Here is a 17,271-nt window from a genome sequence, read left to right as displayed (position 1 = left end):
TGTTAAGAATTTGACATAATAAACTTCGAACAACTCTTTTCCAGTTAAATATGTTAAGCCAGTCTTTGTTACTGTGCATTAATGTTTGTACTATCTATTCTATTACAGGATGGACTTGGCCTGTCAAATAGCCCTGGACGCCACACAGACTGTTGCCTTGGAAGAAAATGGGCGGAAAGAGATTGATATTAAGAGATACGCAAAAGTAGAAAAGGTACATCTAAAGGCATTAATAAATCTTTTATATTTTCATCCCAACCCTTCTCTCTTCAAATGTTCAGAAAGATAGTCGTCACTTGATTTATGATCACATTGTTTTCAAGGATAGTATTCTTTTTTAGCAATGTTAACTTTACAATTGGAAGTTTCAGTGAAACTGAAGTTTTTATCCACACAGGATATAATGCAGGGGAGATATAGTCAACACCCTGTGTGTCCGTCCGTCCGTCCCTCTATACATCAGTCCCTAATCATTTAGTTTTCTGAGCTCAACTTGAAAACCTTTAAATAGCTTTCAACAAAAATTGGCAGATGTATCATCATACAGATCCAAAAGTAGTGCCTTTTGATGCTTGTGGAATTTTGACATTTTTCTTTTTCTCGATTTTCATTGAAACCATTTGGACTCATGTTCAAAAGGGGATGGGGTGGATTTTGTTTCTGGAGCACAAACTTGAAAAACAAATCTGGTACATGTATTACAAAGGGCTGAAGTGATGCCTTTTGCTATTTAGGTATTTTTAAAGATGTGTTTTTTCATTGTTTCCATGGAAACAAGTTAGATTTAACAGAAATTGAGGTAGGTGTTGTTTCTGGAGCAGAACTAAAAACTGTTCAACCTTTTTCATCCAAATTTGGGACATGTATTAATCAGGGGCTGAAGTGGTGCCTTTTGCTATTTAGGAATTTAAAAAATAATAATTTGTTTTTGCCTGTTTCCATGGCAACAAGTTTGACATGACTCTGTTCATAGTGGTGTGTTTGTCCGTACTACATTGCTAAAACTAATAGGTATTCTTTAATGACACTTTGCACACACGACGACCAGTTTGTCGAAAGGTGCTTTTTGCTACTAAGGGGTGTTTATATTTTTCCTGTTTCCATGACAACAGGTTTGACTTTGACTCTGTTCATGTTGTTGTGTAAATGACAGAAATACAAGGTTCCAAATCCCAATTCTATGGTATTGTCTTGATAGCTCTATAATTACTCTTGTATATGGACAGACAGATAAGATAGACATTCTCTCATCAAGTTGGACTTCAAGTAACAGTCAGATAATTTGTTCTTTCGACTTTGTCAGGGCCAGGAGGAAATGTCATCTTCTGATGACTCGTTTGTTACCAGTATTTTTTTTATTCTGCATATGTATGTATATATATGTATCCTAATATTATGATGTATTATTTCAGATCCCTGGTGGTTTAATGGAGGAGTCTAAAGTGTTAAATGGAATTATGGTGAACAAAGATGTTGTCCATCCAAAAATGAAAAGGTACAGTTTATGTTTTCATTGTTCCAGCGTAGCTTGTGGTCGGTGTATGTGTGGAAATGAGAGTGCTTGCAATTGTCATGACTGGTGGTTTCAAGATGTGGTAGCTTACTGGAACAGTCTTGGTGATTCTGGCCAGGGCCCCGTTCTACAAGGGATCTTAGCGCCAAGATCATAACTCCCATACCTTAACATTGACTTGTAATAGCCGCAGTGCTGAGACTGCTTTATGGAATGGGGCCCTGGCAACGAAGACAGATGTATAGACTCCCTTAGAGTTCCTTGCCATGGTTGATTGAGCCGCCACTATGTTGCCCCAATAGCTCCAGAGTACTATACTCCAGATTGATGATCGAATGGTCTCAAAGATGCCTAGGTGTGGGGAGCCTTGTCATTTAAGTGTTTTCTCATTGTGATGACCCATTTTGATTTTCACATGGCTACAGTGTGTAAACTCTGTTCCTGGCATCACTTGTATGGCTGGCTAACAGCGCCACTCGCACATCATGCTTGTAACAGCTGTCTGTATAGAAGCCATGCAACTCAATCTCATGACACTTATTAACATTCTTCATTGATTTTCAGGAGAATAGAAAACCCAAGAATAGTTCTACTTGACTGCAATTTAGAATACAAGAAAGGCGAAAGTGTGGTAAGTGTCAGTGTTAGCAGTACAACCGAGAGTGACCCAGCTGGAACATCAGGACTAAACATACATTCCTGTCGTAAAGTTGTACATTGAAGGCTGATTTATTTCAGTGTTTGAGTAAGTGATTGCTGACATGTATTTATTTGCTTTTGTTGATGTAAATGTAACTTCAGTGCTATTACTTTTTCATGTAATTTTTAAAGGGTCCTGATTCATTACTAATCCATTCTGATTTGTTTTCAGACAAACATTGAAATAACAAAGGAAGAGGATTTTGTGTGAGTGTTTGCTATTGATTCCATACAGATTGTGTCCCCCTGTATCTGATTCTTGTGAAATAGACATTGGATGTCAAGATGGCTGCATATAGAACCTTATCCTACTTGATGAGTGACTATCACAGAAGCCCAATCCCTGGCTGGGCCTAAAATCGGAGTCCTTATTGAAACATTTATGGTCATAAAAATGAATGATCATTTCCATGGTGATATAACTAAAATATTCCAGACTGTGATGTGATGTCAAGCTTATTTAAACAATGTCATTTAAGTACTGTTCTGTGAAGATCAGGGTTAGAATTTGTCTACAGCAACCCATGCCTGTTGTAAGAGGCGACTAACGGGATCATGTGGTCAGGCGCGTTGACTTGGTTGATGCATGTCATCGTAACCCCATTCCGTAAATCGATTCTCGTCATATCAATCCCTGGGTTATTTCGCCCTGACACAATTATTTACAGCCCACTGTCATATAGCTGCTATATTGCTGTGTGTGGAATAACACAACAGTGTGATGAATCAATGAAATCTCCCCATCTTCCCCTATGTTGCCCCCTGCTAATGTTGTCCCCTGCTAATGTTGTCCCCTGCTAATGTTGCCTCCTGCTAATGTTGTCCCCTGCTAATGTTGCCTCCTGCTAATGTTGTCCACTGCTAATGTTGTCCCCTGCTAATGTTGTCCCCTGCTAATGTTGTCCCCTGCTAATGTTGCCCCCTGCTAATGTTGTCCCCTGCTAATGTTGTCCCCTGCTAATGTTGTCCCCTGCTAATGTTGCCCCCTGCTAATGTTGTCCCTTGCTAATGTTGTCTCCTGCTAATGTTGTCCCCTGCTAATGTTGTCCCCTGCTAATGTTGTCCCCTGCTAATGTTGTCCCCTGCTAATGTTGCCCCCTGCTAATGTTTTCCCCTGCTAATGTTGCCCCCTGCTAATGTTGTCCCCTGCTAATGTTGTCCCCTGCTAATGTTGTCCCCTGCTAATGTTGCCTCCTGCTAATGTTGTCCCCTGCTAATGTTGTCCCCTGCTAATGTTGCCTCCTGCTAATGTTGTCCCCTGCTAATGTTGCCTCCTGCTAATGTTGTCCCCTGCTAATGTTGCCTCCTGCTAATGTTGTCCCCTGCTAATGTTGTCCCCTGCTAATGTTGCCTCCTGCTAATGTTGTCCCGTGTGTTGACAGCAAGATGCTGCAGCTGGAGGAGGAGTTTGTGAAGAAGGCGTGTGACGAGGTGCTTGCGGTCAAACCTGACCTGGTCATCACAGAGAAGGGGGTGTCTGATCTGGCACAGCACTTCTTTGTCAAGGCAGGGGTCAGTGTCATCCGGAGAGTGAGGAAGACGGACAACAACAGGATAGCAAGGTAGCAGTGTGTTCATGTCGGCAGAATAGTGGAGGTGTTGGCGTGGGAGCTGGTGTGAGTGCTGTGATGTGCTGTCTGTGCGTGCTTGTGGACTACGTTATGAAATGTACTGAATGGTTCATATTGTGGAATGCAATTTGCAGTTTATCCTTCCGTAAATGCGTTTTAAAAATAAATGAGCAAATTGAGTCAAAAGTAATTATGTATTGTAATATCAACTGTTGGTATATTGCACTAGAATTGGCCGAAAGTGTCCAAAATATAAAGTAAGACTGGCATATGTATGTTTGTAAGGAGAGGTCTCTCTTGCTCAAGCTAGACTTGTAGTATGTTTTTAATTCTTTGAGACAAACCTTTCCTAATGAGACATAGTAGTTCAATGTCCTAGCTGCTAGATTTAGTTCTGAACAGCAGCAGGCTAGCTGTAGGCATGCAACTAGGAAACAGTGAGGTCTTGTGTAGATGTTTTACTGTGTAATTGTTGCTATAGAAACAAGGGAAGCAATCCTTCCATGTCAGCCGTCATCTGGCATGGCCATCGCTTACTTCACTAACATGTTTTTCTTGTATCTGTTTCACATTTACTTGTTAGGGAATGTCTTTGTGCAGTGTTAGGTTTGATATGTGTGGGTAAACAGTAATCCTTTAGTGCAGTAGTTTGTGTTGGTATGGTAAACACTTTGTTTTATAACAAGTCTTTGATATTAGGATTTGTCAAGTAAGCCTGTTAGAGTTATGTCCCTTGGATTGTGGCTGCTTTGTGATACCAAACTAGTAGTTCTAGAAACTTACGATGATTTCACTGGGTATGTCTTTTGTTGTTGATTACCAACATGACCAAGTTGACAGGCTTCACTGTGCATTAGTAAGTAGAACATCAAATATGTTAAATACATCTTCGACCCGTGAAGATTCGGGGTAGAATAGGTCCTCAGCAACCCATGCTTGCTGTAACAGGCCACGCTGCTTGTCGTAAGAGGCGACTACAGGATCGGGTGGTCAGCTTGCTGACATAGTTGATACATATCATTGTGTCCCAATTGAGTGGATCGATGTCAATCACTGGATTGTCTGGTCCAGACTCGATTATTTACAGACTGCCGTGATATAGCTGAAATATTGCCGAATGCGGCATTAAACAACAAACGTACAGAACAACAGCTTTTGCAATGTCCTTGTTTAAGTGCCAGTTGTCTACTAATGGCATGACGTTAAGGGTATAGTGTGATGTTACAGGGCATGTGGAGCAGTCATTGCTAACCGAACTGATGAACTGAAGGAGGAAGATGTTGGGACAGGCTGTGGCTTGTTCGAGATACAGAAGATTGGTGATGAGTAAGTATTGCTGACATTTTCCCCTTTGCAACTAAAGACATATCTTAGTGATCTGTGAATGAGACAATTACCTGAGGAATCGACACTGTGTTTGCGGACTTGAACTCAAAGTTTGAGTGAAACTTCAGCATAATTTTGAAAGAATGTGGTCCTTTTCTTCTTTGTTGTATTTGCCGTCCAATGGGCCTTGTACTGTCATATTAGCATGTTAAATTGGGTGACTGCTTGTTGCCCCAGTGGGATGGATTGTTGCCCCAGTGAGATGGATTGTTGCCCCAGCGGGACGGATTGTTGCTTATGCATTTAATGAAAGCAACTGTTGGTTCGTCTTGTGCAGACAGTAATAAAGCTGCAATAATGCTAGATGGTGAAACACAAGATAGACCTAATCATGTTCCCCTCTGCATCACTAAGTTTGGTCTCTCCTCGTTCTCCGTAATCAGATCCTCTATGGATGGCCATGGTATAGGTTACTGAACACTTTGTGTCAGGAAAGTAGTATCCCCTGGAGAGTACCAAGGGTGTCAGAGTCTATCTGCTCTGCCTCTCATACACCCTCCCACACCAACAGCCGGCACATCAGCTACAGGCGAGGACCTGCCTCGTCCTGGGATTGATGGCCGGCTTACAGTACTGTTAGTAATGTCAGTAGTCTCAAGTCTGAACTAGTTCTATCTTGTACCATTTCTAATGAGAAATGGTTGGTACTGTACTATTGTATTGGTAATCCTATTTTTGTCAATTTATTTGTTGTTGGGAATTCTATCTTTCTATCTCAGTACTAGCAAACCCTGGTTTCTTTCGGTAACATTGAAATACATTTCTTTTGGCGGTTAGGTACCCTAGTGGTTAAAGCGTTCACTCGACACGCTGAAGACCCGGGTTCAATTCCCAACATGGGTACACTGTGCAGACCATTTCTGGTGTCCCTCGCCATGATATTGCTAAAATATTGCTAAAAGCGCGGTAAAACCATACTCACTCGCTCACTAATACATTTATGAGCATGTAAGTTGCTTAACTGCTTCTTAGAAAGCAGATATGAACAGACTGCAGATTGAGCATGTTAGATCTGGCAGTCTCATAGCATCCCAAACTTCCAAGACGTCAAGACAATCATTTCATCACATCCATAATGGCCATCCTTAACAAGCCATCAGCTCCCATCTTGTTTTGGACTTGTTCAGCTGTCACTGACGTTTACATGTCTAATGCAGTATCTTTATGGTACTCATGGTAGTTACAGTATGCAGATAATAAAGTAGAAATAAAGTACAAGGGTGTGTTCTAACAATGTACAGAAACAACTTCTGCCATTATCCAAAGTACAATTTCATGTTAATCATGACTCCGGAGAGTACCAAGGGTGTCAGAGTCTATCTGCTCTGCCTCTCATACACCCTCCCACACCAACAGCCGGCACATCAGCTACAGGCGAGGACTGCCTCGTCCTGGGATTGATGGCCGACTTACAGAATAATCTAAAGCTGAATTGCGTCTCAAAGTTTTTCACAACTGACAGGTGAAGTTGCTCAATGTCCCTGGTACATTTCATAGGGTGTTCGTTAATTAGCTTTGTTGGTTGGTTGTATTGAGACCTTTACTTTCATGCCCAGGAGGTTGTCACCAACTGTGGGACATTGTCATGATTGTGGGTGGGATTGATGCTTATGTTATTAATCATTGACGTCATCCTATTGTTCAGATTAAATCTCATAAACAGGGATGTTATAATATCACCAGAATTTTATATAATATCCCTAGGTTTTTATCAATACAACAGTTATATTGTAATATGAATGTTTGTCCCTAGAAATTTATTTTGCATTTAAAACAATGTAACGAAATGTAAAAGCAATTGACAAATGTTTTCTTTATGTACCTGCGGATCGAACACGCAGGCTTCGTATCTGTACCCCCATGGGCATACCACTAGGCTACAGACACGCTGATAATCCCAGTGCTTTTAAGAATGTCTTTTTCAAGTACCTGTATGCCACCAAGAGATATTTGTAAGTTAGATAAAACATGGAAGCTTGTTTTTTTTTTTGAGATATAGAATCCTCATCCTCGAAATCGGGTTTTAAATCCCATAAAACCCTCAGTGTTTTTTCTTTCAAATAAAGTCACTGTTTGTTCAGTCATATGCAGACTGTAATATAGCTGTAATCATGATAATATAGCTGGTTGATATAAAACAGCATAGACATAATCACGTTCCTCTCTGCATCACTAAGATTGGTTTCTCCCCTGTTCTCCGTAATCGGATCCTCCATGGATGGCAATGGTATAGGTTACTGAACACTTTGTGTCAGGAAGGTAGTATCCCCTGGAGAGTACCAAGGGTGTCAGAGTCTATCTGCTCTGCCTCTCATACACCCTCCCACACCAACAGCCGGCACATCAGCTACAGGCGAGGACCTGCCTCGTCCTGGGATTGATGGCCGGCTTACAGTACTGTCAGAGTTGCACGTCATTATGTAAAATGTTTAGCCCATGCCAACAGCAAGACTATTGTTTCAGCTACTTCACATTCTTGACGGAGTGCAAGGAACCCAAGGCCTGCACCATCCTGCTGCGTGGGGCCAGTAAGGACATCTTGCATGAAGTCGAGCGCAATCTCCAGGATGCCATGAATGTAGCCCGAAATGTCCTCCTAGACCCCACCCTGGCCCCAGGGGGGTGGCGCCACAGAAATGGCGCTCGCACAGGTACGTCTCAAACTACTGATTAAAAGCAGCTAATCACTTTGAAATTAGTGAAAAATTCAAGGAGCCATAGTCATACTGAAACGGCTGGAGTAATGTACTATGTTAATTGTTTGTGAATTCTAATGGAGGGACTACACACCCAGATCTGTTTGTAGTGTATCTTGTGTTCAAATAACTCAAAATCTCAGTGTTACTTGTGTAATCATTAAATGTTTGATATACAAGCCCAGTCTCCGTGTTGGAGTGACATCTTATCAGGGGTAGCACCATTGGTCATCAAATCCAACTTGTCTGCAGCCTATTCTGGCTTGTTATGTAAAATAACCAGATTGACTTGTCCTAGATTTCCACTGGTCTCAGACGAATAGATTATTGACCGTGTCAATCCCTGCTAATGTTTTCTTCGTGTATTCTTCATGTGTGAACTGTGATACATGACGATACTTCTTGTCCTTTAGGCTCTGAATGAAAAAGCAAAGAGCATCACAGGGGTTCACCAGTGGCCATACCGGGCAATCTCTCGTGCTCTGGAGGTGACACCAAGGACTCTCATCCAGAACTGTGGGGCCAATACCATCAGAACTATCACAGCTCTCAGGGTAAGCTTGCTGTTGTCATTCACATCTACAGTGGTTAATGGCTTGTTATTGGCATGACCAGAAATACAGCTGTTAAAAATAACAAGTGGTTATTATAACGATAGAATATCTATTTGTAAATGATTTTATATGTTAGTTCACAGGGATATATAAGAAGCTCTTTCATGCACTTGGCAACATTTTTTGCCCCCAAAACCTGTCTACAGAACACCTAAATATTTGTGTTTCCTTCGGATTCGAAAATTCATCTATTTATTTTTGACTTTATCATCGTGATGATGTTGATCATGAAAGATTCTGATTTTGTTATTTATTGTTTTAATTGTCATACGGAACAGTGATAGTGACATGAATGTTCAAGCAAAGTCACACACAGACTTTGTAACTCCTTGTTCCTCCTCCAGGCGAAGCATGCAAAGGGCGACAGTGTGACCTGGGGTATTGATGGTGAGACAGGCGCCATCGTCGACATGAAGCAGTTCGGTGTGTGGGAACCAGTCACTGTCAAGATGCAAGTGTTCAAGACAGCAATTGAGGTAGGTGATGCCAATGTGACTCCTTGCTGCTGTAGTAAAGTAGGGGCAGTCGGATAGCCTAGTGGTTAAGGCGTTTGCTCGTCAAGTCAAAGACCCTGGTTTGATTCCCGACAAGGGTACAATGTCTGAAGTCCATTCTGTGATGTTGATTGAATGCTAGTAGTAAAGTACATCAGCTTCTGATTGGGATTATTACTAATGAATGAACACTAGGACTACCTTTGACCGTGGGGATTCAGGGTTAGAATAGGTCCGCTGCAACCTATCCTAGTCATATGAGGCAACCAAATGAATAGGGTCTCTGCATATCATCGTACCCTGTCCTGTGATTGATTTTCTGAGAAACGATCCATCCCGTTGGGGTGTGATGACACATCATCAACCTGAACCGCCTGACCACCTGGTCCATCATTGCGTGGCCTGCTTAGCATAAGTTCCTGGAGACCAATTCTACCCTGAAATCCCCATGGGACTCATGTGATCTGAATAGTGTTAAAAATGTCTCTGAACCCAATTCATTCACTCACTGGTATTGTATATCTTTCTTGTAGACGGCTGTTCTACTGTTGAGGATTGACGACATTGTGTCAGGAGTAAAGAAGCAGGGAGGTGATGCAGCAGCTGCCGCCCAGGCCGCTGCTCCCCAGGCATCAGAGGGCCCCGAGCCCTGAACCCCACCCTACTCCCACCTTCCATAACAGCTCCACCTAACCCGGATCAACATGGTTGTCATCAGTGTCGCGACATCAACATTTCTCCACCAGTGTACAACAACAGCTCTCTAAGATTTAACAATGTGAACTACAAGATTTTCTAGCCTGAATTCATCACTATTTAATCAAGCAGAAACATTTAGCAATAAGGTGGAAATGTTTATTTTCCTCTGGTGAGGGACTCGAGAATCTGAAATGAGGAGTGTTAACATGGATGAATAAGCTCGACGAACAATGTCTCCATCATAATATGCCGTTTCATAATTTATGCCATCAATTATTCAGTCTGTTGCACAGATCCATACTTACTTGTGTCTGTGGCATTTGAGCATCCAAATGCAATTACCAGTCCATGCAACATCGCCTTTGTCCAATTTCATTATCTTTTCATGTCTGTTATTTACAGTTTGATGTTTCAGCATGCCAAATGCAAGGAATACTGGAATTGTACTGTATGATATTTCCTACTCTATTCTTGACTGTATCCACCTGCAATATGCTGGCTGTGGGGAAATGTAATGAGCAATCTGAAGTGGGTTGTAATAATGTATTTATCTTGATCACCAGTTGTCACTAGAGAAAAGTTCTACCTTCCCGTGGTTGCCATGGCGTCACTTACTGCCAGGTATCCATGTCAACCACTGGATGAAGTGTGCTGTATTGTTTATTTCTTGCTTTCATCATGTCAAGTGCTATTCTATTGGTTATTATTGCCCGGGTCTCAGCGGAAACATTGTCTCGGGCTGTACTTGTTTTTGTATACAAAGCGAAAAACAATGGAATAAACCAAAAATGTTCTATCACTGTTTAGTTTTGTCATGAATGGTGCCAGGAAGAGGGAATAGATCATTAGATAATTTGGGGTGAAATGTGAAAATATTTCGTGATATCTCGAAATTGATTTCAGATATCATTCAATGATTGTCAAATTTGAAATAAATTCAAGATATGTTGAAAACTAGTTATACATATCCACAAATGCATTGCTGATACATTAATTTGATTTAGATATCTTTAATTCAATTAGAGACATCTTTAAATCTTACCGTTACTGATATAAAAAATCAAATTAAAGATATCAATAATTTTGAAGATATCTTTATATCAAGTGTTGATATCTGTTATATAACTTAAGTAACATGAAGGAATTGCAAACCAATTATTCCGGTCCCCAAAATGGCAGGAAATGATTTACAGATATTTTCAAATATTTCCGGTCTGCCAACATATCCGTAAATTTTTCCAGTTCCAAAATGGTGGCAAACCATGCCCAACTTGTGCCGGAATTAATCTCTACAGCACACCAAGCAATTCGTGGAGGAGTTGAAGGGACTGACTATGACAGCAGTGATCAATTGGAAAAGATTGTCTCGGTTCCCATGGTTAGAAACATTACCCACAGTACTTAACAGACGGAAGAATTTGAAGATATCTATAAACAAGCGGAAGCCTTGAATAATGGCAACAATTGAAGATATCAAGAATTTTTTTATTGATATCTATATTTAGTTTCAAGATATCAGGAATCGAATTACTGATGTAACAAAACCTAGCTTTTGATATCTTAAAATCATATTTTGAATCAAATTTAAGATATAAGCAATTCTTTTCAAGATATTGGTAATAAGCTTCACCATATCCTTAATTCATTTCTCGATATCTTAAATTGTATTGTAGATATCTATCATATGTATTTAAGATAACTTCAGTTCCATTCAAGATATCTTTAATTCCATAATAAATGTGGAAACGTCTTGCCATACAATATCCAGTGCTGTTAGAGGACCATGATAGCAATCAACAAAACCAACGAGCCTGAAATAAACACCAAATCATTCAGCCTCTTCTGATAAACAAAGAGTCTCGTTTCTAACCTGGGTAGCCAAAAGGTACTACATGTTTCTGTGACATGAACGTTTAATGGTGACTGGGTGGTCACAATGCCTGCTTAAATGTATAGGTCTTGCTCAGACTGACCACCAAACATTGGCGTTGGTGGATGGGTCCATATTACAGTAAACTACTTTTATAACGAACACGCTTAAAATGAACTGATGGATATAACGAACTTACTTTTTTGTCCCGACTATTTGCTGTAGTTATGGTTATAACGAACTACGGTTATAACGAACTTAAATTAGAAGTCCCTTTGAGTTCGTTATAACCTTAGTTTACTGTACTCTTGATCCATACTGTGATGACTCCCAGTAGAGAAACATGAAATCAAACTGCTTATTCCTTGTAAGCTGACCTGTTTTTGATTCTGGGTTAGAATTGGCCCCCAGCTTCCACTGATGGACATTTCATTGATTAAAGGGGACTTCATTGATCGGGTTGTCAGACTGTGGCTTGCCCGAATGTTTGTCATGGAGGCGACTGCTTGTCATAAGCGACGGGAGCGGGTGGTCAGGCTGGCTGACTTGGTTGATGCAGGTCATCGTATTCTAACTGGGTGGATTGATGCTCATGATGTCAATCACTGGATTGTCTTGTTTAGACTTGATAATTTACTGACTGCTGTCATATAGCTAGAATATTGCTGAGTGCAGCGTTAAAAAAGAAACAAACCGATGTTTTTGATCGTTTCCTGACTCTGTTGATCGTTCCTCATTATATCAATCTCTGGAACGAAACCCGTGCCAAGTTAGATGAAAACTGCCTTTCAATTTCAGAGGAACGAATCATGCACAAGTTCTGACATCGGAGAAAAGGAACGCATCCACATTATTTTCATGTAGCAGTTTGCGTGTGCGTGTGCGTGTTCGTGCGTATAATGTGAAGTGCAGCTTCTCGTACCTTTTTGGATCCGGGAGTCGAACCCACAGTGCCAGAGAGAGGCACCTAATCGCCAGCACACAACGTAACGATCTAACCCACTCAGCCACCGAGGCTTCCACAAAAATGGAAGTCCGACAACTGGTGGTACAGATCACGTACCCTTCTGACAAGTGTTAATTAGCACGGCTCCCATAGCTGAAAGCTATGAACACACAATACCATTTCAGAAGGTGGTCAAATGTAACAAATGTTCTATTTAGGATAACACTGCCTCACTCTGGCAGTGTGGGTTCGAATCCCGGATTCTCATACTTATGTAGGTTGAGTCCCATCCGTACCTGAAAATGTTATCTTACAAAGTGCCATTCCCACTTTCAATATGTGACCGCCTCCGTGGTCTAGAGGTAGAGCGTCCGCCCGGAGAGCGGAAGGTCAGGGGTTCGATCCCCGACCGCGTCATACCAAAAGACGTTAAAAGATGGTACCTGTTGTTACCCTGTCTGGCGCTCGTCATTAAGGGGCTTAAACAAGGACTGGTCGGCTCGGAGTCAGTATACTGTGTCTGAGTGGGGTATTCATGTTAAACTGCGGCATGGTATCTCAGTGAGCTAGCACTATAAATCGGCATCAGTCCGGACTAGTACAACCAGCCACTCAAACACACACACGTACATGCACGTCGCTATATATATGTGCAATAATCTTGGACGCGACGTTAAACCCCATTTCACCTCACCTCACCTCACTTTCAATATGCTCTCTTGGCCATGACACATTTCCTTGGAAATATTCTGCAAGATTTACTCATCCTTTGATGGATGTGTGTTTGCATCCGTCATTACACTTTATGGACACTTTAAGAAGGCGTCTTGCCATCGGATCAGTTAACCCAATGTCGGCATGTGACGTGGACCTGAAGATAACCAACACCACTCCAAGAGAGATCCACCAATTCCACGCATGCTGTCCTCTGTTATGTTATCGTTAAGCCTGGTTGGGTATAAAGAAACGCGGTCTGAATGGAAAAGACTCTTATTCATCAAGTTCACAGAATGTTTGATAGATTGGTCATCCCATGGAAGAACGACGCCACACAAAGAATTGTCTCAGTATATCTGGAACACTCTTGAGAACACATTGTGCGTTGCTGGACTAAAGCTTTCAGCGCTACAGGTCCCTTTATAGAATTATTTTTTTCCAACGTTATACAGAACATTATTTCGGTGACTTGTATGTTAGTCTTTTCCTCCTCGTTCGTCCCTCAATAGAGGCGAATTTAGAACCAGCATCATGCTATTGGCATCACATTTTCCCTGATTATAGATCAGAAATTCACACTCGTGCTGTAATCATTTAACTGTGTGCTGAAACATCATTTCTTAAGTGAACATTTCCCTCGCTTTACGGGTTTATACAAAATGCAATACCTCGTTGTGCATACTCAAGACCCGTGAAGAGATGGGTAGAATAGGTCTTCAGCAAGCCATGCTTGCCGTAAAAGGCGACTATGCTTGTCGTAAAAGGCGACTAACGGGATCGGGTGGTCAGGCTCGCTGACTTGGTTGATGCATGTCATCGTATCACAATTGCATGGATCGATGCTCATGGTGTCAATCACTGGATTGTCTGGTCCAGTCTCGATTATTTCTCAGACCGTCGTCATATAGCTGGAATATTGCTGAGTGCGGCGTTAAACAACAAACCAACCAACCAACCAACCAAGCAACGACTGTCCTCAAAGAATGGCGTTTTACCCGTGAAGATCCGGGTTAGAATAGGTCTTCAGCAACCCATGCTTACTGTAAAAGGTTACTATGCTTGTCTGATTTGGTTGATAAATGTCATCGTATCCCAGCTGCGTGGATCGATGCTCATGATGTCAATCACTGGATTGTCTGGTCCAGATGTGATTATTTACAGACCGCTGTCATATAGCTGGAATATTGCTGAGTGCGGCGTTAAACAACAAACAAACCTACACCTGCGATCGCTGTATGTTACCGATACCTCAAGAAACCATTCCCAAACGAACACATATTCATTGGGACGAGAAACGCTGTCCAGGACCCTGCATGTTGGCCATCACAGAAGCACGGGTACTGCCATGATTCCCAGTGAAGTGGTCTGCTTTTATTATCAATGACTTAACCTATTGATTCAGTCTGTCTCCTAGAACCTGGAGAATATACTAAACGACGAATCCAGCTCAAGTCAAGATTGCTTCAGCTCTAAGAAAACTTTGCTCATGACTCGATTTGGATTTCATTTTGTACTTTGTAGATTTATATTTTAAAATATAATACCTTTTTTTCATGGACTGTGTTATTCTACCCCTACTATTGATTTTCCGTTTTTACCTTTACTAAGTTTGTTTTATATTAACATACTGTGTTAATGTCATTGTGTAGCAGGACTTGTTCAAGAGCCTGTTCCGATATAGCATTTGTGCAGTCAGATTAGCTTCCAGATCTGTTTTGACGTCACCTAGGCCCTATTCTCTGGTATCAGTGGTGGGCAAGTTTTTGAAAGGAATTTGGCTACTTGGTGGTTATAGAACGATATCAGATCATCGATACGCCTGAAGCGTAAGTTAAACTTTCTGGACATATTGTCTTGTTTGGATTTTGCCAATCAGAGACGAAATTTCGATTCATATACAGAAAGAAACAGACCGACAAGAAGGGGAGCACAAATTGTGGCCATGGGGTACTTCTTGCCTAAATGTCTTTCCCCAATTTTTTTATAGATGTTATCAATAAGCAAGTCCAGATCACTTTGTGGAACGGGGCCCTAAGTCAGTGTTAAAGAATGGGAGTTACGATCGACTTAACGCTAAGATCACTTTGTGGAACGGGGCCCTAAGTCAGTGTTAAAGAATGGGAGTTACGATCGACTTAGCGCTAAGATCACTTTGTGGAACGGGGCCCTAAGTCAGTGTTAAAGAATGGGAGTTACGATCGACTTAACGCTAAGATCACTTTGTGGAATGGGGCCCTAAGTCAGTGTTAAAGAATGGGAGTTACGATCGACTTAACGCTAAGATCACTTTGTGGAACGGGGCCTAAGTCAGTGTTAAAGAATGGGGGTTACGATCGACTTAGCGCTAAGATCACTTTGTGGAACGGGGCCTAAGTCAGTGTTAAAGAATGGGAGTTACGATCGACTTAGCGCTAAGATCACTTTGTGGAACGGGGCCCTAAGTCAGTGTTAAAGAAAGGGAGTTACGATCGACTTAAAGCTAAGATCACTTTGTGGAACGGGGCCCTAAGTCAGTGTTAAAGAATGGGAGTTACGATCGACTTAACGCTAAGATCACTTTGTGGAACGGGGCCCTAAGTCAGTGTTAAAGAATGGGAGTTACGATAGACTTAGCGCTAAGATCACTTTGTGGAACGGGGCCCTAAGTCAGTGTTAAAGAATGGGAGTTACGATCGACTTAACGCTATGATCACTTTGTGGAACGGGGCCCTAAGTCAGTGTTAAAGAATGGGAGTTACGATCGACTTAGCGCTAAGATATCTTTGTGGAACTGGGTCCTTGACGTACAAGAAAGGATCAGGTAACGACGTCAACATTCTGTTTCAAAATGTATACCCTCGAGACTCCTGTGTTGACACATTTTCGGCATGTCTGTATGTAATACGCCTCCCACGTGATACACAGCAGGACATACACACACGGGGCTGCAACCTAAACAAAAGCAACAAAGTCATTTTATTGTTCTTTATTTTGCCTGTTGAGACCAACGTGCACAGTCGATGTAGGCGTCATAATTTGGTATGTTGAGTTATTGTTTGATGATTGTTTGAAGTTGCTATCATCAATCGGTCGACTGTTCTAGGGGAGATAACTTCGTCAGGATAATTGCGTTGTTTCCCGCGCGTCACAATCTATATGAGGATGGCCTTTTCCTGTTTATCACAAGACGTCGTTTCAGCGTTATCAGGTTTACTCTGTTCTTTTGCACTTGTTTGTGGTTCGCAACTACATGATAGCAATGTCATGAAGACCGCCCCCGTGGTCTAGTGGTAGAGCGTCCGCCTGGAGAGCGGAAGTTCCGGGATTCGATCTTCGGCCGCGTCATATCAAAAGACGTTAAAATATAGTATTTGTTGTTACCCTGTCTAAGGCTGGGCATTAAGGGCCTAAACAAAGACTGTTCGGCTGGGAGTCAGTATACTCTGTCTGAGTGGGGTATCTCAGTGAGCTAGCACTATAAATCGGTATCATTCCGGACCTAGTACACACACACACACACACACACACACACACACACACACACACACACACACACACCAATTTCTAAAATTTTTCAATTTATTTAATCTGGCAGTTCTAGTGGGATAAGGTCATATTCATGAAAAGTTGAGAAATTCGGATGATCGGTGAGAAATAGACAGGAGGAAATGGTATACAAATAGTGTTCTCAGTGATTTGCGACGCTTTTAATCGGTTGCCACGATACCGCATGAGTTGACGTACATACCATGTTAGAGGAAACTTTTGAGTGTATATGAATCGTTATTCTTGGAAGTTGTCTTTTAATGGTTAGTTCGTTTTCTGAGCCCAATCAAATCCGATTTTAGTGGCGGAAATTAAAATATATACGATGAGAGGGTCGACCACATAACATTCATAGTTAAAGACCACCCATCCGTGGAGATCCGGGGTAGAATAGGTCTGCAGCAACCAAGGCGATTGACGGGATGAGGTAGTCAGAGGTGATGCGATTATATACAGACCGCCGTCATATAGCTGGAATATTGCTGAGCGCGGCGTAAACCAACAAATATTCGAGTCCAGACAATCAAGCGATTGACATCAT

General features: G+C 41.6%; 1 protein-coding gene across 1 annotated transcript in view; it reads left to right on the top strand.

Annotated features, from left to right (window-relative positions):
* The window catches only part of LOC139477514 (T-complex protein 1 subunit gamma-like), a 28,620-nt gene extending 18,149 nt beyond the window's left edge, over nucleotides 1–10,471 (top strand). Inside the window, 11 exon segments of the mRNA XM_071260026.1 lie at nucleotides 109–214; nucleotides 1,413–1,495; nucleotides 2,078–2,144; nucleotides 2,385–2,419; nucleotides 3,595–3,774; nucleotides 5,011–5,109; nucleotides 7,633–7,786; nucleotides 7,788–7,820; nucleotides 8,279–8,419; nucleotides 8,824–8,955; nucleotides 9,507–10,471. Of these exon segments, the coding sequence (XP_071116127.1) occupies nucleotides 109–214; nucleotides 1,413–1,495; nucleotides 2,078–2,144; nucleotides 2,385–2,419; nucleotides 3,595–3,774; nucleotides 5,011–5,109; nucleotides 7,633–7,786; nucleotides 7,788–7,820; nucleotides 8,279–8,419; nucleotides 8,824–8,955; nucleotides 9,507–9,626 (1,150 nt within the window). The 3' untranslated portion in view covers nucleotides 9,627–10,471.
* Nucleotides 10,472–17,271: the final 6,800 nt, after the last annotated feature.

This window comes from Haliotis cracherodii, unplaced genomic scaffold (assembly GCF_022045235.1).
Source record: "Haliotis cracherodii isolate W230 unplaced genomic scaffold, xgHalCrac1.p SCAF_1, whole genome shotgun sequence".
Taxonomy (NCBI): domain Eukaryota; kingdom Metazoa; phylum Mollusca; class Gastropoda; order Lepetellida; family Haliotidae; genus Haliotis; species Haliotis cracherodii.
Note: the sequence above shows the minus strand (reverse complement) of the source record. Positions and strands in the feature narration are given on the sequence as shown.